The sequence below is a fragment of the Chroicocephalus ridibundus genome, chromosome 9, assembly GCF_963924245.1.
Source record: "Chroicocephalus ridibundus chromosome 9, bChrRid1.1, whole genome shotgun sequence".
NCBI classification, from domain to species: Eukaryota; Metazoa; Chordata; class Aves; order Charadriiformes; family Laridae; genus Chroicocephalus; species Chroicocephalus ridibundus.
Window position 1 is genome coordinate 32,362,981 of NC_086292.1, and position 22,494 is coordinate 32,385,474.

Sequence of the window (22,494 nt, forward strand, 5' to 3'; positions counted from 1 at the left end):
TTCAGACACGAAATGGTGTATCAGTTGATTTTTCCCATGTACAGGACAAAATTCATGCGACAGTGCAATGCGACAGACATTCCTTCAAGCCTGTTCTCTTTGGTAAAGCTTTCATGTGAGAATCTGCTTATATTTGCAATTGTCTGATGTTTAAAAATAGAATTATTCAACATTCTCTAGTAGTTGGCTCTGACCTCTTGTTTGCTTGTTTTCTAGGTTACATTTGAACACTTGATAGATTTCCAGCTATATTGTGCCACCCCGTGTAAGAGACGGGAAACTGCACAACTTTGCTGACCATCGTGACGAGTTTGGCGCTGGTGTCCTGCAGATGACATTTGTGCATTTTGAAGAGAGTTTTGAGTTTATCAACAATTGAGGCACATTTAGAAAAGCATTAAAAGTATTTGAGACTTAATTTTTCTTAAAACATTAATTTGCTGGAAAACTTTCAACCTTTTGCCTTAATAAATAAGTCGTGGTAGCCCTTCATTTATGACTGTTTTGTTGAAAGACAAGGAAGATTATCTATTGGGTATTAAAATGATTTATTACCATAATTAAATCTCATTTTCTACTTTTTCTAAGCCAGAACAGAACAGTCCTGATGCAAAATCTATACTCTGGCACTTTGTAAACGTATGCTTGCTTATAAAATAAGGGGTGTTTAGGCATAAAACTAATAGATAAGTTTTGATCCATGTTAACTGAGCAGCCCATAAAAGCGAACTTCTCTTTTCTGTAATGCAATGTGCCACTCTAGGAATCACAGACACCTTTGATCTTTAGAGCTCAGTTAGACCCATCTCATTCTGGACTAATTCCAACTGTTCACAGATAGTCCAAATCAGCAGGCTGAGAGCTCTTGCCACTCAGTCGCCAACACCTACGCAAGTACCTTACAAACTAATCACATAATCAGATCTTCACTAAAAGCTGGGGTGCCACAGGCATAGGAAGTTAAAAAGTAGGTACGCTAGTAACAGTAAGTTCGCTGTGCTGCTGGAAGCAGATAGAAAGATATAATGTCCTTAAGCGTGGAGTATTTGGTCATCTTCTGTGGCATTCTTACTTCCACAGACAAAAAAAGGGTGACATAACAAAGGTGTCAGGATACCATATTTTTTCCCTTTTGCTGTTTCCCCTCGCTGGTGTACTGTATTTCTCCTACCAGTAGTTACACACCCTTTCTTTACATTTAAGCTAGCTCTTGCTTTACATTTTTAACTATTAGCTGTGATGTTACAATAATGCCTAAAGGCCTCAGGCCATTTGCTGTGCTTGATGCTAATTGTTTATAAATATATTTTCAATGCTGTAATTAATTTACCTTAATAATTGGGGGATTTTCGTGTTACTTGTAGATTTTTATCTTTGCTGGCTGGGGATGCCTGTGCATCCTGTTCTTCTCTGGTGGTATTTTTCTTTCTTGTGTTTTTCTCCATTCATTTTGTGTCCCCTTATATCACTTTTTAATTCTTTCCACTCCTGCCACATTTATTCCAAGCTCCTTCAGTACTCTTCAATAACACCAACTTTGTTGCTGTTGTTCCATTGTTCCCCTTTGGGCAATAGATCAGCTGTGAGTGATTAGCTGCGATCAAGTTAGCAGCTGCCTCTATATTATGGCAAATTCTAAACTGTAGCCAAAACCTTCCTTCCATCTTGACTACCATTACCAGTATTAGGTATGTGAAAAAGGTGAAAACGGGATTTACCTAACTTCCTGTGCTTCTGTTGTGTAATATCACTGCATCATGTCATGAAGAAGGACTGTATTTTGGATGCCATATTCATACAGCCGAAGTTCTAATTTCAAATGATGTGCAGATTCAGGGGCTTTTGCTCAGTGACGCTGCTACCGCTGCCTCAACAGTATGTAATACTGATATTATCTGTTCTCTTTTTCCTCCTGGAGAAGGTTCAGCTCTTATGCCTGGCACTGATGTCGTACTTCCCTGAGCACCTAAAGAATCACAGCGCACTGGTCCCGCACACAGAATTCAGTGACTGGACTCTAATTTCCATTCAGTGCCGCGTTTACCGCCGCCCAGGACTCGGCCCCTCGCTATCATTCCTCTGACAAGCGGCCGCCCCGGCCGGAAGGGCGGCGGGGGAGAGAGCCGTCGGTGCCTAGGGACAGCAGCGGCGCCGTTCGTCATCTCGACCCCAGGGCTGCACGGGCCGCGGGACTCAACCTGGCCGCGGCCCAGGGAAGAGAGGACAACGCGAGGGAGGGCCACCACGCAGGCCGGCCACCGCCTCTCCTCAGCGCGGCGCGAGCCCCGCCCCGCGCGCGGGGAGCGCGCATGCACCAACCATACGGAGAGGAGGGGCGGTGCGGCAGCCGCGTCGTTTTGCGCATGTGCTTGAGCGCGAGGGGCTGTCACGTGAGTCCGGCGGCGGATGCGCTTCCGGGTGAGCCGGGGCGCGCAGCGGAGCGGGCCGTTTCCGCGGCGGCGCGGGCGAGGCCGCGGCCCGTCCCCCCGCCCCGTCCATCTCCCACCAGGTACGGCCGCGCAGGGGGCGGTAACGGCGAGCTGGCAGCCGCGGACAGGTTGAGCGGGCGCAGGGCGGGGCCGTGGCCCGGCCGCCCGCCGGTGCGCGAGTGGTGGCGGGGCCCAGTCAGGAGCCCTCCGGGGCCGCGCTCGGGCCTGAGAGCCGCTGCCAGGCCGCGGCGGGGACTGGCTCAGCGGTCGCGGGGGGGCGGCGAGCGCGGACCAGCTCAGGCCGCCCCGCCGGGAGCTGCAGCGCCGCTCGGCCGGGCGCGCCGCTTCCGCAACCGGTCTCGCTGTGCAGCGCCTCTGGCTGGCGCTGGGAGCGGCGGAAGGAAGAGCTTGGAGCACGTAAATGTTAAACTTGAAAATCCTTCCCCTGCCCCCATAGGGTAGTCGTGCCAGAGCAGCACAAACCTCATCCTTGTTTTCGCTAATGAGGCAAGGGTTTGTCTGCGGTTACGGACACTCTTCCCCGCCTTCCCCCGCCCCCCCCGCCCCCTTTCTCTTGTGTGGCTGAATAACGAGTGGGGGGGATGTGCGCGGAATTGCTTTTTCCCATGTAGGTTTAGCAAATGCAGAGTATAGAGTTCTGTCGTAGAAATTAGAGTTGCTTTCTAGTGCCTTTTATTTTAGTTCTGCCTTATTTCCAGCTACTAATGTAATACGCTAACTAGTAATTATTTCTGGTTAACTTATATGCGTATTTAAATCTTACGAAGGAATATTGATTGTATTTAGGTAAGGTATAAATTCGTTTTGGCTGTTGTCTGACAAGTTAGTATTTAGCTTTAAATGAATCTCAGTGATTCAGGAATGCAGATTTTTCTGTTGCTCCGAATGCGGAGTTTAAAGTAGTATCCTGGCAGATGAAAGCAAGAGTGTTTTCAAAAGTCCTCTTTCAGCTGACAGATTTCTCAGTGCTTTGATGCAGAGAGAGGAGAGTAAAAGGAGATGAAGAATTGATTTTTTTTATTAATTAAAGTCTTTGCATCGCATCATTATGCGAACTTGCAAGTGATAAAGTTTGGATGTCTGTCTTCAGATCTGGGAAATGTTTCCTGGGGTTGTGGCTAGCGTGGCCACATTCTAAAAGCCAATGAGGTTAGAAAAACATTTATATGTATTTATAAAAACATTATAGTGAGCTGCACCATGTGAATGTGTGTACCAGAAAATATATCTATTCCTTACTTTTGGCTTGCTGTTAAATCAAACTTGAAAATATTCTTAGAGGTACCTCTTTAATGCCTGGAACCTGGAATTCATGTAACTAAGACACAGTTAATGTTTCTGTTGAAATAGTGAAGATGAAATGTAGAAAAAAGTAGACTGACCTTTTTTTGAATTCGATTTCAACTTTCTGAGAGTGAAACAGTATGCTGTTCTTTGCCAGTCAGGTACATGGTTCACTAGCGTGCTCATCATTGCAGTTATCTTGCAGAATAAACTTTGTGCTTACTCTGTTTCAAATGCTGAGGAGCTGATCAAGGACTGAAAATAGGTCTTTGTATTGGATAGGCAGATATGACCATGTAAATGCGTAACTCTCATTTATCTGTGTATTATTCTGAGAACTCAAGGTTGAAAACCTAAAAAGTAATGTTTGCAAGGGGTTTTTAACTTCATGAATGAAATAATCTCATGTATTCTGTTGAGTTTCTTCCTTTTTAAGTATCTGGGACAGGCTAGAGTCTCTGTTTAGCTGTAAACTATATTTTTTTTAAATGGCCATTTGTAATAGGCTTCTAAACGCTGTTGTATTTAGTATTCTGTCACCTGCCAACTCGGTATTAATGAGAGAACTCTGTAAATTATCTCTTTTTACAGGAAAAAGGATGAGAACACTGATGTTTGACTTCTGGTACAAGCAGTAATACTCTTCAGATGAGAACTTAAGTAGGTTTAACCTGGTGTTCTGGAAATGGAGATCCCTTCATTATAGCTGTAGTGGAAGAGTAGTGGGTTTTAGTGACCTGTTCCCTTGTGATACTTTCTTTTCTTTTTGTAATATCATAATTTGGCTGTTGAGGTACTTAAAAGTATAAAAGGCATCATTGAGCACCAAAGTCCAGTGGTTCCAGTAAGAGAGCAGAATCACATGGCAATCCTGCATGAGGATGTTCTTTGATGTGCTGAAGTTTCTGATACTTCAGATAGCTCACGATTCCATTTCTTTAAATAAAATGGAAAGTAATGAGCAATGGAGAGTAAAAATGATCAGGCTTGCTGTTCTCAGAAACCATGACTTTTTGAGTTGGCCGTGAAGAGTGCTAGGATCAGGTAGAAATTAATTGCTTTTCTTCTGCATGACTAATAAATACTTGCATTATTAAAATATATTACATTTTTCAAGTTAAGTTTTTACACCTGAATTTTAAAAGGAGACTTTGGCATAATAGAAACAGAAGCTGTCAGCACTACTACAGCAGCTGTAGGAAGACTACTCTAAACTCTGCTTTAGTTTGTATAAGCAGAAATAGTAGACTTTTCCCCCTGCTTTGTACGCATTTATATTAATGATGCAAAATTATTCGGTAGTTAACTTTAAAGTCAGCACTTTTCTAACTCTCCTGAGAAGATTACCCTTCCTCCTTAACTTCTCATTCTTCTAGTTGACAAACGATAGTGCTTTTGTACATGAGACACCTAAACATCCATCGAAACATCCAAAACAACTACTTAGTCTGCATGTTAAGTAGGATGCTGAAAATCTAAATTCAAGCTTATCTGATGTTGAACTTGGAACTTACCTTGTAAGTTGTTTGCAGTTGTACTATGCAGTATTTAGTGAATGACTGCTTTCAAATCTACCTTAATAAGTTGCTGATGAGGATTCTATAAGTAATGTGAGAAGTGTTTTGTACAAGTGTCTTAAACTTTGACTACAGCATGAGTAACCTTTTAAACTCTGTGCCTGTCGTAGTGTTATCAGGTTTATCTCAATGCAGCAAAATACATGCAGGTCAGAAGTGTTTCCGTACTGAAATGCTGTACTTCTGAAACTAATAGATGTTACTTGGTGTTTGGTATTCTTCAAAAGTGCGATGAGAATGCTGTTTGAGTCTTGGAGTGAAGCCCTACTTTAAACCGTCTTGTGAGAAGTGTATTGTGAACGCAGTGCAGGTGGGCTCAAGTGTAGGATCTTATAGCCACCAGCACAGTGATAGCATTGGTTTGTGGTGGTATTTTGGTTTGGGTTTTTTTAACTGTCAGTTTTCTTCATTTCTTTGTCTGTCACTTAAGAGTAGTTTAGGGGTTTAGATTTTCTTTTAGGTTTAGTGTCTGTTTACAGCGAGCTGTGTGTTTGCATCAGATAGTCTGTTCCATCCTGATTGTAACCACTGTATTCTCTGGACTATGTATGGTACCTTGTGAAATTTCTCCTGCTTCATCTCAGTGTTCTGACACAAGTGCATAAAGAACTATGCACATATTCACTGTTACTACTGATCACAATATGACTTTATCTCCAACCAAAGATTTAAATTTTGTTGTTGCAAACAGTCAGCAGGTTAGTACCCAGGAGAAACTGTATGGTGAGAATATCAACATCTTAATGAAAGAGAGGACGTGTTTTATAAGGAAAGATTCGAGCAGCAAATAACTACCCCAAACAGCATATTGATCAAAAAGGGCAAACAGAAAGAGGGGAGAGCTGGGAGGAGAATTGCTGGGGGCAACCTCTTGGAGACTTTGTGCACAGGCAGATGCTGCCAGCAGCTAAGCAGTGCAGAGGCTGATTGATTCAAACAAGGAGTCTGACTCTCAAGAGGAACCAGGTTGTTACCTGCTAGAAACTTTATTTCTGTTTCCTGGGTGAGGGAAGCAGGGAGATGTCAGTAAAATAAGCTTAAATTTTGGTCATTAGTGTTTAATTTTTCTCTGGTACTGCAGTTTTACAAAAAAATCAGTCTTTTAAATTGTTTTCATTAATTGGCTTGTGTAGTGTAGCTTTAAGAATTGCAGGACATTTTAAAATCAGTCTGTGGTTGTAATCAGGTCAGGAGAAGAGAAACTGAGATTTGTTGTGAAAGGTGATCCTACAGAACAGTAAGTGTAACTTGTTTCTTTTTAGCCACATAAAAAATAAACTTTCTGTCTGAATTAACAGTATGATTGCATTCAAACTTTGTACTTACTGGTGTTCTGTGTTGATTGCTTCTTTGTATTTAAAAATATCATTCAGTTTCCTGTTTGATTAGTCTGGATTTTCTTAACATTTTCATTGATAAGTTTACTTCTTCCTGCCAATCTTTAGAACCAACGCAGCCAAGAGCTTCAACTGACTTGGACTTGTATGTCAGCAGAATGGTTTATTATGTTCCATTACTGGGGATTCCTTGTTGCTGGTGATGGGTGAGCCTGAAAAAACACAGCGTGACTTGCACATCACAGGGTGAGTTCTCTGAAAACACTTCCTGAAATAGTTATCTTTAAAGTGTTTGGTTTTTTTAAGAACTGGGTTGTATTTTAGATCTGACCGTCTGGGGGGTGGCGTTCTTGAAATATATACTTACTCAATATCTCCTATACAATCTAGAGAGCCGTCGGGTTTTTTACAGTTTGAATTGATTGTAATCCTAAATGAAAGATCAGGTTGCTCACGGCCTTGATTTTAACCAAGAGGTTGATCCTGCTTGAGCAGGGCATTGGACTACCTGAGATCCCTTCCAACCTAAATTATTGTATGATAAACCATTGCATAAGCAGCTTTGTATGGAAAAAAAAAAAAAGTAAAGGAAACAACCCATAAACTTTTCCCTTTTTTTTTATTTCCTTTCTGCACTGATAAGTGAAGGATGTGTTGCGAGTATGGGAATTACAATAGTGTTGGACTAACATCTTCTGCTGTGTTCCTGCAGCTCCTCTTCAGCTCACTGGCCTAAAGACAAGAGGTTCTGGCTGATCAGGAGTACCCATTAGCAATTTAAGTTGGCTGGAGAATGGAAGGTGTTGAGTTTAAGGAGGAATGGCAAGATGAAGATTTTCCAAGGTTTTTATTTTTTTAAAGTAATTCAAATCAAATGCATAACATCTGGAATAAGCTACCTCTTTATCTTTCTGGTGAACTAACACTCAATAATAATCTTGAAGTGATTTCCATTAATATAGTAGCCTTGAGCAGGTTTTGTAGCATGTTTCTTTGTGGTCTGGAAAGGGATCGCTTCGTGTTCATCTGTAAGTTAAGTAATACGGGAATGCCACTGGTGAAGTTGCCAGAGTTAATCAAGTGAAAATTTCTAAGTTTGGCTTTGTTTGTTTTCTGTGGTAATCTTCTGCAACTACATTGTTTGCATGTTATTACCAGTGTCTGAAGGCCCAAATATTTCATTAAGCAACATTTCTGAGCAAAATTTTTAACAGTTAAGACTACTAGCGATGCTTGGGCCTACAAACTAAAACAGCTTACTTCAGAGGCATTATATAATAACATGACTAAACTCCTTCTGTAATGTATTTAATGTCAAATTTTCTACAGCAAGAATATGACAAGTTTTCTTAAGGCTGACATACACTAGTGGCAACCTGTATTTTGGCATTTGTCACGTTGACAGATGGTCACTTGAATGCTGTAAAGGAATTTTCTGCTACTGTGGTGCTTTGTTTACTGGAATCTTGAACTTAGGCTATAAGTAAATTTAGTTCAGTACTATCCCACGGTAGTTTTTTTAAGCAGTACGTAAGTCTAAATATTTGGTATTTAGCTAGCTATTTTAAAAATTCCAAAAAAGTTTTGTAACAATAGTTTCTACTTTGTGCACCAGGCCCCTGCCAGAGGATGATCCAGTTGAGTCAGATATATTGGCTGCAGCCGGAACAGAATGTGAAGCTGGTAAGAACATTCCACTCCAGTCAAGCTGAATGCTTCCTACTAAGATGGCTGTTCTAAAGCTCCATTTCGTTTTGGGGTGATTTTTGGTGGCTTTTTTTTTTATGTGGGGTGGTCATTTTATTTTATTCCCTGCTTTCAACTGCTGTCTAAATCACACAAGTATTTGCCGTCTGTCTCAAAAGTGTGCTGTGTATTCACCTAATAGTTTATTTAATTTTCTCTCCTCGCTGTTGTCTGTCAGCCACTTTGTTTGGGTTTTTTTGCAGCTTGTATATTATTTTTTATTTCATCAAAGATTGTTATGATGCTACCAATACCTAACAAGGGCTAGGGACATTAATTTATTGGATTATTTGCAAGACCTATTTCGTACAATATGTAGAACAACTCGTGGTGCACTTTGATTTAGCTAGCATGGCTTATAGTTGCTTAGGTGGTGGCAGCACTTCAGGTTTTTCTTCTGTAGGGAGTGTGGTGGTCAACTATTGTGATCATAGTGTGTATGCAATCGGGTTGACTTAGTCTTGAAGACTTGGACCTCCAAATGCTGATCTTTTCACCCTGTGTCTAATTTTTATTCCAGATACATTGCCTAAATTATGGTCGTTAATTTACAATGCATTCTGGGGAAGGACTGTGCTCTTGTGTCTTGTTAATATGCTTATCTAAACTCATTCTAGCTTTGAAAATAAATTATTTGCTTTTTTAAATAACAGAGGTTAATGGAACCAAAGTAAGGAAGAAACTAATGGCTCCAGATATTAGCTTAACTTTGGATCACAGTGGGGAATCTGTTTTGTCTGATGACTTGGATGAGAGTGGAGAGATTGATTTGGACAATTTAGACACTCCTTCAGAAAATAGCAATGAGTTTGAATGGGAAGGTAAGTATATTGTTACTTTGGTCTGATGCCTTAAAATATTTCTGTTTTTTTACATGCAGATCAACAGTTTCTCAGGTGGGAAATGACTACGACTCAATATTACAAGAGGAAGAATATAAAGGGAGTGATTACATTAGAAATTAGAAATAGGCGCAATGAATTTTTACAGAGCAAATCAGCTCAACTGATTAGTAAGTCAACTGATTAGTAAGCAGGCAACATAATAGCCATAAATCCAGATAAACTTAGGTGAATGTCATTAAACACCTATAAGACCCAAAGTTATGGAAAATCCTCTCCATTGCACTATTGTTTTAAGAACCAACCTGGGGGAAAAAAAATCAGAGGTGTTTTACGTGTATTATAGATCAGTTTTAAATGGAGGTGAACCATATAAAGGGATATAGATTATAGATTAGCTAGTCAGAAATCGATGAATTGCAAGCCTTTGTATTTAAGGAGGACTGAATGGTATTTATTAAAATATTGAGTAATACCTGATCTCATATCTTACTGTGGTGAGAATGGCAAAAGTTCAGTAGCCTTAGAGTTTGCACGCTTTCCAGATGGACTGGAAGTGGCAGAAGAGCCTCTATTTTGTGTCAAGGGGCTCTGAAAGGACTTGATAGGAAGTTAACTTAGCTATAGCCACACTAGTAATGGTCTTACTTTTCAGAAATTAATAGATGCTTCATCTTATTCTTATAGGCTAAACCTGGAGATTCTAACAAATTTTATTTGAGGTAAAAAAGTTCTGTGTAGAAGTTAAAGCATAAGTTTTAAACTTGCAGTTTAATTATGTTTTAAGGCCCTTTTATGTCAGCCAAGAACTGTTGTGTTGGTCAAACAGTTGGAGTCTTGAACTTCTGTAAACTTCATGACTTAAGAATGTCTCTAATAAGTAAACATGTAAACTCAGTTGTTATTTTTTTATTTGTCCTGGAAATAAAATAATTTTAATTCCTGAGTAAACAGGAAGCTCTCTTTTCACTGTTAAGTATGAAACACTACCTGTTCTTCATTCCATGGTAGCTTGTAAATGGAGAAGGAAACACACTTCAGAATAAGGGGGTTTGGGGTTTGTTTTTTTCTTTTTTTAAAGTAGCTAAAGATATATTGCAGGTAAAGTTTTTGTAACAGAGACTCTGGTTTTTCATCATTTTAGTGAAGAAGAATTGGTATTTAGGGTTAGTTTTGCAATGATGTGAAGGAAATGTTCCGGATGTTTGTACCTTGTTTTTAAAAGTGCTGAAAAGGGTTTCTGTCTTTTCTTCCTTTAATGCTGCTGCCTTCATTTTCCTGGAAGGATAGTTTCAATTAACAGCTTTGTCTTGGGAACAGACAACTAACTTGCAGTAGGTTTTTCTCGCTTTGGGTAAGGTCTACGCAACAAAATTAAGAATCGTAATTTAATTGGAGCAAATTGTTTTACAGATTGCTGTCAGCACAAATTTCATATGTATTGATTGCACACACATGAATTAGATTTAATTTCTAATAGATTTGCCTGCATGCCTGCTTGCAAGGTACTGTCAATGTTTGAAATCATGCTTTTATGTAAATCTGTGATCAAGCAACCTGCGTAATTATTGTTGGAGTTAACCACTTTGTCTATTTTAGTGAGATTCATCATGGTCTGTGTTCTAAAAGCCTACAATTAAATAGGCTTCCTACGTGAACTGAAATTTGTTATGTACTTTAACATAGAATATTACAGTCAATGGATAACTTCCAACATAGAGGATTTTGTTAAAACATATGATGCCCATAAGATCCTATTTTGTAATGACTGAAGGAACTAAGTCAGCTGGTATGTTTGACTGGCTAAAGAATGTTAAAATAGATTAAATAGCAAAGTGGTTAACCTGTGTTGTAATTGATTGTCACTATACATAGTATTCATAATGGATCTTGAACATGTTTTAACTTTGGCAGATGATCTTCCAAAACCAAAAACTACTGATGTAATTAGGAAAGGATCACTTACTGAATACACTGCAGCAGAGGACAAAGATGATGGTCGACGCTGGCGAATGTTTAGGATTGGAGAACAGGACCACAGGGTGGACATGAAGGCAATTGAACCCTATAAAAAAGTTATCAGTCATGGCGGTAAGAATTAGCGATGTGCTGAGGGGAACTGTTGAGATGCTACTTCTTTAAGCTGAGTTGGGGTGGCACGAGAAGAGCTTTGGGCATAAAGACTCACGTGATGATTCATTTATTGCAGAATTAAGGCATATGGTTGATTTAATATTTTTTCCCTATTAAAGTTCCAAAATGTATATGTTTTGATGAACCTGCTAAGATACACATAGGTGACAAGATGTACTTATCTGTTCTACAGTCTCCGTGCTACCGGTATAATTTTTTGGTTTTAAGAGCATTGAAAGCGTTAACTGTAGACCTACTAAGGCATAAATTAATTTAATGACTCTTCCCAGCGTTCTGTGGAGTTAAGAAAGAAAAGTTGACTGTATAAAATGTTATTAAATATACTGAGATTCTGTACTGAGATGTTGATTGTAGGTACACCATTTGATTTACATCAACTTCAGCTATTTCTTTAGAAGTAGACAAACTTGAAAAAGAAATCTTAAGGTTTTCTGTAACTGTGAATCCATCCATATAGAATAGATATTTGTAAAACTTTTTAAGGTAAATAATGAAAAAGCTTACTGAATGTGCTTGACTTTCTGTAAATGTAATCAATGTGTAGTCACCTTTGTCACTGTTGCTGCTTTTTTCTTTGTTTCTAGGTTATTATGGCGATGGGCTAAATGCCATTGTTGTGTTTGCTGTTTGCTTTATGCCTGAAAGCAGCCAGCCTAACTACAGATACCTAATGGACAATCTATTTAAGTAAGTCATCATCTGCCTCTGAATACTGTCTTAATTTCGCATTGGGAAACTTAGTGTTTTAATGTAAGGGCAATTACTTCTCTCTCTTTTTTTTTTTTAAATGAAGCTTTTTATATTTCAGATGAGGGAAAGATAACAAATAGAAAAGCAACTAACCTGCTTCCAGAGGAAGGAAAAAAATTATTAGATGTTGCTCAACACTGTTGCCAACCCTGTATTTTTAAATATATTGAGCACTACTAGGAATTATTTTAATATCCACAGATCTTCACTTGAAAGTTTTCTTTGCTTGTCTCTGCAGGTATGTAATTGGCACTTTAGAGCTGTTAGTAGCAGAGAACTATATGATAGTTTACCTGAATGGTGCAACAACACGGAGAAAAATGCCAAGTTTAGGCTGGCTTAGGAAATGTTACCAGCAAATTGATAGAAGGTAAGCAGCTCTGCAGTGTTTTCTTACAACATTCACATGCTCGGTGATACGCATATTTAGGAAAAATTGCTGTTTAATGTGGTGTCTGGTACGTACTGGTTAAGATTTCATTAAACAAATTGCTTGCTGTATTGAAAACCTCTTCCTAAGCTAGGCCATGTGGAGTAATGCTGTAGGCATGCCTAGTTTTTTTTTTTTTTGTTGTTGCCTTTTCTTTTTCTTTTTTTTTTTTTTTGAAAGTAGTAATTAGAATACTGAATACTGTTACCATGTAGACCATCCTTAAAACTTCACATATTAATATGATAAGGTAATAGGAGGGGTTCCTTTGTGAACCACTTCATCATTAGTTGTGTATAAAGATCCAAAGAAGCTTCTCTTTGGAATGTTATTTCCTTGTCATTGTTGTCAAATGGATACTACATCTTAAATTTTGACTATAGAGTTGTGTGGGTGATTTTTTTTTTTCTTCTGGCAGCTGGTAATTTCTGATAATGGAACGCTGTGCTTGCAAAAACATACTTTTTATATATTAAAGAAACCTTGTCATGCTACCTTTTTATTCTAGTAATTATGTCCACTTATGTTTGAATTCTCCAGGTTAAGGAAAAATCTGAAATCGTTGATCATAGTTCATCCTTCTTGGTTCATCAGAACACTTCTGGCCATCACAAAACCTTTTATTAGGTAATACTCTGGAAGCTATTCCTGCTATTCCTTTTTTCTTTTTTTTTTTAAATAATCCTAACAACTGTTTACTTTAAATTTCAAAAACTGTTTTAATATTGAGCTACTGAAAAAAATTAAGTTGTAACTGTACCCTGCATTTGTTCTTCCACAGCTCAAAATTCAGCCAAAAAATTAGGTATGTCTTTACCCTGGCAGAACTAGCTGAACTCATCCCCATGGAATACGTTGGCATCCCAGAATGCATAAAACAGTACGTTTTATTATTCAAACATGTTCTACACTGATCATGTTTTAGAACCAGTATATATTGTATTCGATGATTGGTTTGAATGTAATACTTTGCATTTAATAAAATTGAACTTAATTCAGATCACTGTTATCTCTAGGAGGAGTATCCATATTTGATGACATTGCTAACTACAGTTCGGTATGCGGTTGGATAGTCAAAATGTAAATGTATAGGGATTTTCACAGATAGTGCCTTACGTAATTACGAAGTTATGGTGTGTAAATTAGTCTTCTGGAGATGAGGCCTCATTGCAGTTGATTTACCCCTTAGTATACTAAACTGGTTTGTGAGTGAGAAATTCTGGGCATGTTGATACTGAAGTTACAGTATCTTCAGTGTTCATGCTAAAATGCAGAACAAGTTGAGTTGTGAAATATTACTTGGGTTGGGATGTCATTTAAAAGAAGTGCTGTGGTGGAAAAATGCTAAATCCCTACCTGTAACAGTTCTAGAACTACTTTGGTGAAGAGGTGAGGGCAGCATCAATGTCCTTGGTTTTCTCTTCTTCCTTCCCTCCAGGTATAAATATCCATTTTAACCTCAGCACAACTCTGCTTTCAAATATTATGGTGATACTTTTGTCAATAGCATTTGTGGGTGCAGTAATAGAGTAGAAACCATAAACTTGGATCTTAAAAAATCCAGATGAAAACACTAACAATTCTGACGATAAACTGATCAGACTATGAGAGGGTATAAGATACAAAACCTGTAGAGTATGCATCACAATATGGGACTGCAAACTGGGAGCTCCATAAGGAAAGATGGCATAGTCTCACTGTGTGGACAGAAGGGCACATACATGTTAGACAAATCTGCAAATCCCCTCCCCCCCCACAAATTTATTGCAGTAAACATTCAGCTGGTATTGGTTGCACAATTTAACTTTTTATGAGATAGAGAAAACAGTTTTCTTGGGGTGGGGAGGAAGGACGTGACAATGCTGAAGCAGCCTTGTGCTATCTTTAGAATATTTTTTTTTTTTTTTTACTGGGGCTTTTGAAGGATGTGTAATGAATATTCAGACTGTCGTTTCAAGTCTTGAAACTCCTTTCTGTACTGATGAACCTTTAACTGTTCTGCAAAGGCTGAACTTGACTGACTTACGGAGTTAATTCTCAGACTTCTGTGGAGGATTATAGCTGTCTTCAAACTGTTACAAGTACAGATTGTTAATACTGTACAAGAAGTTGTATTGAATTCATATGTTATGTCATAGTAACTAAATCTTAATGCTTCTTGTTTAATGCTTATAAATGTTGGACGAATAATATATTTTTTTCTTAATTACATCAACTTCAAAAGTTGGTATGTTTCTACAAACTGTATTGACACTAATACCAGTTTGCAGCTTCTGTTGAATTTGGCCTTCATATGTTATATTTACTGAATCAAACTTTTCCTCACCAAGGTATGAAGAAGAAAAGTTTAGAAAGAAACAGAAAAGGTATATTCATATTTTGATTAGGGTTGCATTAGATAAGACGATTTGCACTGCAACTAACTCCCAGTTGATTGGCTTGCATAAAGGAATAAGCATTTGTAAATATAAACATGCACTAGTGACAAAGTTCTTGTACATTAAAGTAACTATACTGTCTGCAAGTACAGTTCATCTGTGTAGTATCATCTAAAAGAACTTGTCCTGGATGTTCAAACAGTTATTTGTGAGTAGTCTCTATTACTCTTACATGAGTTGCTCACTTGTAAGGGGATACATGGATTCTCAACTAAATCTTCAAGAGGCAAAAGTGGTGCTTCTGTATGAATTGGTTAAATCAAGTTTCACTGTCTCTAACAAGAAGTGATACCTGAAGGAAGAGCTGGTTTTAGGTGCTAAGCTGTAGCTATGCATGAGCAGGGATGCAACTCTGGAAGAAAGTTCTAATGAATCTTGTATTAAGTATTTTTGGTATTTACTACTTTTTTAGTTAACTTGCACAGATGCGATCTGAATTAGTATTTTTAGTGCTGTTTGTATTTGCAGTGCCTATGTTCCTTGCTAATAAACATTGGATTTTCATTTTTTTTTAATTTTCAGTCTCCTGCTAACTATTCAAGCTATTCCAGCAGCTGATGAAACTTTTTGAATGGATATGTTATTTTTTCACTCTATCACTAACAAATGTACTGAAAGGTTTTGCTACTAACTTTGCTTTGTTTTTTTAATGATTCTTCCTGTGCGCGCATAACTATTGAGGGAGGTTTATTGTGTAAATTGGGTAATGGACGTACAGAGGAACACTGAGAGGTTAAAAGAAAAGGAATTTAAATTCCTTCTGAAAGCTAGCAGGTAAAGCTAGTGACATATGTTCAATATTTTCTAGGAATTCCAATTAAGTGATAATCTTGCAGTTTGTAACCTGAAGTAGTAAGCCTGTCAAATTTAAGAAGCCCTTTCAGTACATATTGAACAACAGCTCTGCTTGGGTTTCCCCCCCCCCAGTGTGCATAATTTGGCACAATTCTGTCGCAAGGCCCATTGTATTCAGGATGCAAACCTGAGACATTCAAACAAACAGTAATGTAAAAACTATTTAAAATCTCCAGTACAACAATCACAATAATACTACCATCACTTTTGTAAAAAGTAGCATGTTCCTAAATGAAACTTCTGTATAGAGGAGAGGTCACAGGTGCTATTTGATACTGAGACTTTAATCGGGTTGAAAGCAGTTGTAGGCATTATTTATTATAATGGGGGGGAAAGGACCTGTTGAAGTTTAGTTATGAAATTTGTTGAGGGTGGCAGTGGGAGTTCTTTGGCTGTGTGTATGAGTCACTTTGGAAGCTGGAATATGATATACTTCTATGGAATTATATTGTCAGCTGTATGTTTATGCATAGCTTGTTTGCATTAGCTTACCATATTTTCTTAGCTTTCTGTGATTAGTCCTGTAAGTCATGTCAAAATGTGCTTTCCTAAGATACTGCAGTGAGGGCAGGGATGAGTTGCAGCTGCATATGGTGCAGGTGAACAGGTATTCGACCAGGACTGTTGCTTCTAGAGAACACTGCTCCAGACCTATTGGATCCTTATGTATTAGATTCAGTTCTTACAGCTGCAAAAAAAAACCTCAAAAACTTGCCTCCCTTTTCTTATGGGTTCATGGCCTTAGAAGAGCTGTCATTGTTTTTATAATTTTGAAAAACTGTCTGGTTATAGTTTGAGAGACTGGCCAGGTAGGTCAGACAATTAGGTTGTTAGGAGAGAAACTTGGCCTTAGCTTTCCCTCAATTTGGAACTGCTGTTGGTTTTAAAAGTAACTTACCTCCATGCAAAACTTATTTTCCAGAAGATACAGTTAAGACTGTAGCTTGTTCTTACTGTAAAGAGGAAAAGTACATCTCCTGCAGGACTATCAACCATCCGCTGGTTTCTGCAAAGCAGCATTTTGTTTGCTAGTCCCAAGGCAGAGATAAAGGAAAAAAAACAAAAACACAAAAATACAAAACCCTAAATCAAAAAGACCCACAAACAAATAAAAAACCGCTTTAGCAGCACGATGGTGATTTTTTTCCTGGGTAATTACAAGAGTCTTAGAAATTAAAGTATTATTAAGGAGCCACTTAACTTTTGTTGATTCATCTAGTGCTGTTACCTTCTTGGCTTAGCTACTATAACATGAAAGATAATTCTGTGCTTACTCTGCAGTGTATAACTTCATCAAAGTAGTAATGCTTGACAGTATTGTCCTGTTACCTGGAAACTTGTATTCCTGCTTGCATTCATTAATAAAAGCCCAGAACCTGCTTTTTTTCTTCTGTGCAAAAGCACTTCCACTTTTCAAATGCTTCCTTTTGAATGCTATAGTAATTTAAATGGTTTCTTAACAATTTTAATTAATTTCTAGGGGGAAGTAGGAAAACAGATTTTTTCTTTTTTTTTTAAAAAAAAGTATTGTTATGACTGCATTCAATAAAAATCTTAATTTAATATTTACTTACTAAAACTTTTTCCGTGTAAAAGCTTTGTGTTTTCCTGTTAAGATTAATACTTTTTGCTTAATATATGAGCTATCAAACTAAACTACTTCTTAACATGGTTTTAATTTTACTGCTTTCTTTGCTAAGCAGAGTTGACCAAGAGCTGAATGGAAAACAAGAGCAGAAAAGTGAACAGTAAGTGCGGAGTCCAAACAAGACTGAAGAATATGCAGATGGAAGGATCCTGGTTTTGCTCCATTTACAAAGCATTCTCTGTGTGTGTATATATTATATAGCCTGTTGCAAAAGGTGCTTAATTTCGTTGGACTAGCACACAACGGACTGCTTACTGCTGTATTGGTTTGTCTTGACTTTAATAGCTATGTTTATGTAATCATTTTATACTGCTAAACGTCAAAGAACCCTACGTTGTCAGAGGATGTTCTTGCAGTTGTTTATCTAAATGATGCATGTTCTTCAGTAAAATATTTATATACCTAAATGTTAAAGGAAAGAGATAATATATATTTTTATGATTGAGCAATATATTGTGTGTACCTGCTGAAGGAATTCATTTGCAGGTAGACAAGGCCATAAGTTACTTGTTATTGTATAAATCCGTTTTGCTGTAAATGGTCAAGTGCATTTCTTTGTTGTCACAGAAGCCTTAATTTTTTTGGATATTAACAATCACATAATGTAGTGTTTCACAAGTGTGAAGATCCTTATTTTTGTTCACATACCTAATACAAGCAGTACTCATTTACCTCACTAGAGTGAGCTTGAGCTTTGGTGTCTTTTAGTCCACTTTTCAGAATGCAGAACTGCAGTTCTGTGAATTTCAGGCTGTTGGCCAAAGGGTTTAAGCCTAAGCTGCAATAGAAGCTGAACTGTTTCAATGACTAAGATATCAGACCTTTCTCAGTTTAAGTTGTGAATTTAGATTCTGCTTCAGTAAATCGAGGCTATCTCAGCTACCAGTAGGATATGAGTTCATTGCAGTTCTTCCTGGATCAATATTGGTTGTCACCAGGAGGAACTCTGGTCATACTCAGTATAGCTTGGGAGTTAGATATTCTAGTCATAATATCCATTGTTTGCAGAGCTACGGGGAGTATTATGCTACCTGTGTCACCCTTTTAAGTAAATCATCCATTTCTAAAGCTCTTAGTTTGGCATATGACACCAGCGCTAATTTCACTTAACAACAACAATGAAAATTATTTAAAGGTTGGGGTTTATCCCTACAATGGTGGTAAACTTGTGTCTCTAAGAGGTGTTTTGGACACAGAGCTAGTTTTTATAGGTTTGTCAGGGCAACAACAATTCACTGGTTGATATGTTGTAAAAGTTTGTAACATCTTTTGATAATCATTGCTATTTCCTGGTAAGGACAGGTGTATACAAATAAATCCATTCAGGAGTTGAGCAATATAATATTGTAGCAAATATGTTAAATCTTCACTTCTGTTTTTTATTGTGCTCACAATTTTGTCTTAATGCCAAAAATATCAGTTCTTAATTGTATTAAAAGTTAGTGTTATACAGTTCTCTTATTTAAAAAAAAAAAAGGTGTTCAACCAGATTACTAGCTGACACTGAGAAACAGCTGTCAAGAGAGTTCCATGATCAAGATTTACTATCAGTTAACAATTAATCTACTGTCTCTAATGACATGTGTATAGACTCTGAGAGCATATTCATGTCAGATGAGAGCAAATTGCCCATGTCTCTGGGAGTTTTAAGTCTGCAGTTCAGAGCCTCATCTCAAGATCTAGGTACTTTTGTTCTAGTAGCTTTGTATCGCAGTTTCAGAGAGATTAATGTGCAGGATGTTCTGTTTCAGCAGGCAATGCTGGTTTCGAGTTGCCTTGCATCCATTTCATCAGGTTTGGATCTTGCTCTGAAAGCAGAACACAAATGGGAACAGTTTCTTTAGGGCTATCTTATCTCCTGCTTCAGTTTCGATGTTGACCCAGGTTATTGTAAAGTTCTGGGCAGTGAATTGGACACTTACATCCTATTTACTTCTGATACTTTCACAGTGCAGTGTGTATGAACATGCAAACCTGTAAACCTTCCTGACTCTCTGTGGGTCCTAAGCTAGATACTAAGCATTCTGATCATCTCATTTCAAATTTTTACTAATTAAAAAAATTATTCTCAGTAAAAATCATATTCTTAGTGGAAGGATTGTAGTTCTATATGTCCTGTTGCTTCCTATGCATATAGTGCAGTATGGAGTAGCCGGTCCTCTGTATAGGCCATATTATCAAGTGATGGGATTGTTACTGTTGTCTTCGCTGTGGGCTGAGTGATTCTACCATTTCATGCTGCAGTAGCACTGCTTCTTTTGGAAACATGTATGTGGTTACCTAATGGTTTATTTCTCTAGCATGAGTTTTTGTGAATGAATATACAGCACAACAGTTCTTCTTTCCCAGAGATAAGCTGTTGAGAAACAGGTGTACTAAAGAATTAGTCCCCTCTGACCTTTTGCAGCTCATCATTTAATGGTGAGGTGGATGTTTACAAAAAGCAAAGAGGTCCCCAAGTTATCTTGAACAAAAAGGGGTAACTTTTTGTCAAACTTATGTTTTTCTAAATCTAAAAAAATAATTTATTTTAATATTTAAAACCATGAAAAGTTGGAATGTCATACTTTAATAAAAGTTATTTCAAAACCTGAATCACTTTGTGATAAGATAGAGTATGTAGGGAATTCGCCTTTCAATGGCACTTCCTTCTAAAAGTAAAGCTTATGTTGCTAGAATACGGTTTGAGCCCTGTCAAGAAAAGATAATTTAATGAGTCATTAATTTACCTTTGATTTGGAGGTCTCATTAGTTTATTTATATATGTGGTAATAAGTTGTTAGTTATCTTTTGTTACTGCTCTGCGCAACTGCAATAGAAATGTTTGGGCCAGTGGCCTCTCTGTGTGTGGATGTGACATTTTGTCAGTTGGATTTCTACAACAGGATAAGTGTTCCGAAGTGGCAAAGATATTTTGGAGAAAGTGTCATTAAAACTTGATGTGAGCATACTTTAGATTGCTTGAATGTTCTTGATGTGCTGTGTAGTACAGCAAAGCCATGTTCTGCTAGAAAGGAATGGAGAGGGGATGTATATGGATTTAGTGCTGAAGCGGATTGAAATCTTTGAGGTTCTGGGATGTTAAAATGGAGAATTTTTGGTTCCAAAAAGCTTAGAACTTGTTAGAATACTATGTAACCTTGTTCATAACAATTCAGATTAGCATTTTTTCCCCTTTTTTTTCAGTGAAGAATAGCACTTCTACTGTGAGGAACTTTGTCCTGAGAAGCAGGAGTTATATTCCAAATTGCACACAATTAGTATATAGCCTGTGTTTGTCAGCGTGTTTCAGCAGGTTTGCTGCATCATACACTTAAATGCTCCAATGACAGTTTAAAACCTTTCAACAGTTAATTTGTGTCAGACTTCCAGATTAGATACATGTTGGTGGTAATGGAATCTTTCATGAAATGACCTTGAAGTGTGTCACAGGGAGGAGAGGGCAGCATTGGTGCCTTGCCATATGTCAGCTTCACTGGGGTCACCTACTGAAATGTCTGTAGTTAACAGAAAATAATGGAACTGCATTGTGAATGGGCACTTTCTAAACTAAATCTGTCACAAAGAAGTAAGTTTCTTGGTGAAAAGCGTATTTCTTCCAGTGCCAATTTTTTGTCTGTGTATCCTACGGATTTCTACAATATTTATTAAGTAGAAAGATGGCTTAAATGCATCTTTTATCAAACGCTGTTGTCTTTGGAGATGACTTTAATTCTCGAGTCATTCCAGTCTCCCTCAGAAAAGTCCTCCTGTGAGGAAGAGAGGGGAGAGGGGTAATAGCTTGTCTGCTTCTTGCAGCTGCAGAAGTCTTACAAAGCTTTTGGTGAAAATTCTTATTCAGTCCTTGTGGATGCAGGTCATTCTCTAGAGGATTTGTTTCACCCACTGGTTGTCACAGACACTTGAAGTAAGTGCTTTAATTATACTTTTCAAGGATAGCTGGTTTTAGTCAGGGTAGCACTCTGAAATATAAGGAATATTTAAATATTGATATTCTGAAAGACAAATTTTGCAGCTTTCCTAGCTTCAAAATTTTAAGTTGAACTACATTGTTTCCCTTGTCGCATCTTGTTCCCTGTATTGCGCTAACAGGAAAAAAAGGGCATTTGTGAAGTGAAGAGGGTGCAGTCATGTTACAGTTTTTCATCATTCCCTTGAAGCATGATTGAGATCAGTAAAATTAAAGGCATTGCTCAACTAGATCTTTTTTCAGTTTTGTAATCTGGACTGCCCAGGTAACTCTGAAACATACTGATTTTTTTTTTCTTTTTTCAGTATTGAAAATGTTCTGAGGAGAAGCTGCTGGAGTGTTTTCAGAAAGTCAGGTCCTTATCTTACTGTGCTCCTTACTCTAGCTTGCTCAGCTGCTAGTTAATATTTATGACATGGAATTCCAGGTTAGTAATTACAAAAAATATTCACGGAAAGTTTACTTTCCCCATGGTTCTGCAGTGTTTCTTATTCACTCATCTGAACAAAGGCTTTTTATGGAGAAGAAGAGGCTGAGTCATAGGGTGCTCCACCAGTTGAGTGGTGGATGGAAGGGCTAAGGCATTGCCTGTTAGCACACATATTAACCTTTACTGATCCTATGTGAAAGGTGCAGTGTTTAACAAAACGAAGCTGCAGTACTCATGCAAAAACACGGGCTGTGAATCACAGATGATATAACTGGCTTAAAGTGACTACTCTTCACAGATGTGACTATTTTCCTTTGGCCCTTTACTATAAAGCTACGTAAGTACAAGACTTCACCTACCTCTTAAGAATGTTACGATCCTTTCTTTTTAAGTGAGCATGTTTTCTGTTTGCATTCCACTGTGTCATGGAGTAATGTGATAAACACGTCTCTGAATGTGCCAGCTGTTAATACTTACAGGAAACTTCTTAATTAGGAACAAAAATAAATACTATATGCAATAAATACCTTTGGAAAAGGTCTTAATGTCTTATTTTCCTGCTTAGGAATACATGGACACTACG

At 37.9% G+C, this 22,494-nt stretch overlaps 1 protein-coding gene and 1 long non-coding RNA gene across 5 annotated transcripts; one reads left to right on the forward strand and one right to left on the reverse strand.

Moving 5' to 3' along the window:
* The first annotated feature begins 2,379 nt into the window (after positions 1-2,379).
* On the forward strand, positions 2,380-22,494 carry BNIP2 (BCL2 interacting protein 2). 4 transcript variants are annotated; one of them, XM_063347120.1, is made up of 14 exons: positions 2,386-2,509; positions 4,326-4,394; positions 6,757-6,894; positions 7,361-7,491; positions 8,264-8,331; positions 9,048-9,215; positions 11,151-11,327; positions 11,975-12,077; positions 12,379-12,510; positions 13,111-13,197; positions 13,352-13,450; positions 14,901-14,936; positions 17,567-17,611; positions 21,787-22,494. In XM_063347120.1, exons 4-14 carry the CDS (start codon positions 7,442-7,444, stop codon positions 21,884-21,886), a joined length of 1,065 nt encoding a protein of 354 aa, XP_063203190.1. In that variant the 5' UTR covers positions 2,386-2,509; positions 4,326-4,394; positions 6,757-6,894; positions 7,361-7,441; the 3' UTR covers positions 21,887-22,494. The 4 variants fall into 4 exon arrangements, with proteins under 4 accessions (XP_063203191.1, XP_063203190.1, XP_063203192.1 ...); XM_063347121.1 differs by lacking the exon at positions 4,326-4,394 and having other exon boundaries at positions 2,380-2,509; XM_063347122.1 differs by lacking the exon at positions 14,901-14,936 and having other exon boundaries at positions 21,787-22,493.
* Positions 7,514-17,553, reverse strand: LOC134521061 (uncharacterized). The gene is made up of 5 exons (XR_010072610.1): positions 16,762-17,553; positions 14,199-14,267; positions 11,203-11,301; positions 10,448-10,514; positions 7,514-7,674 (listed from the first exon to the last, which is right to left on the reverse strand). It is a non-coding gene; the product is annotated as an uncharacterized LOC134521061 (long non-coding RNA).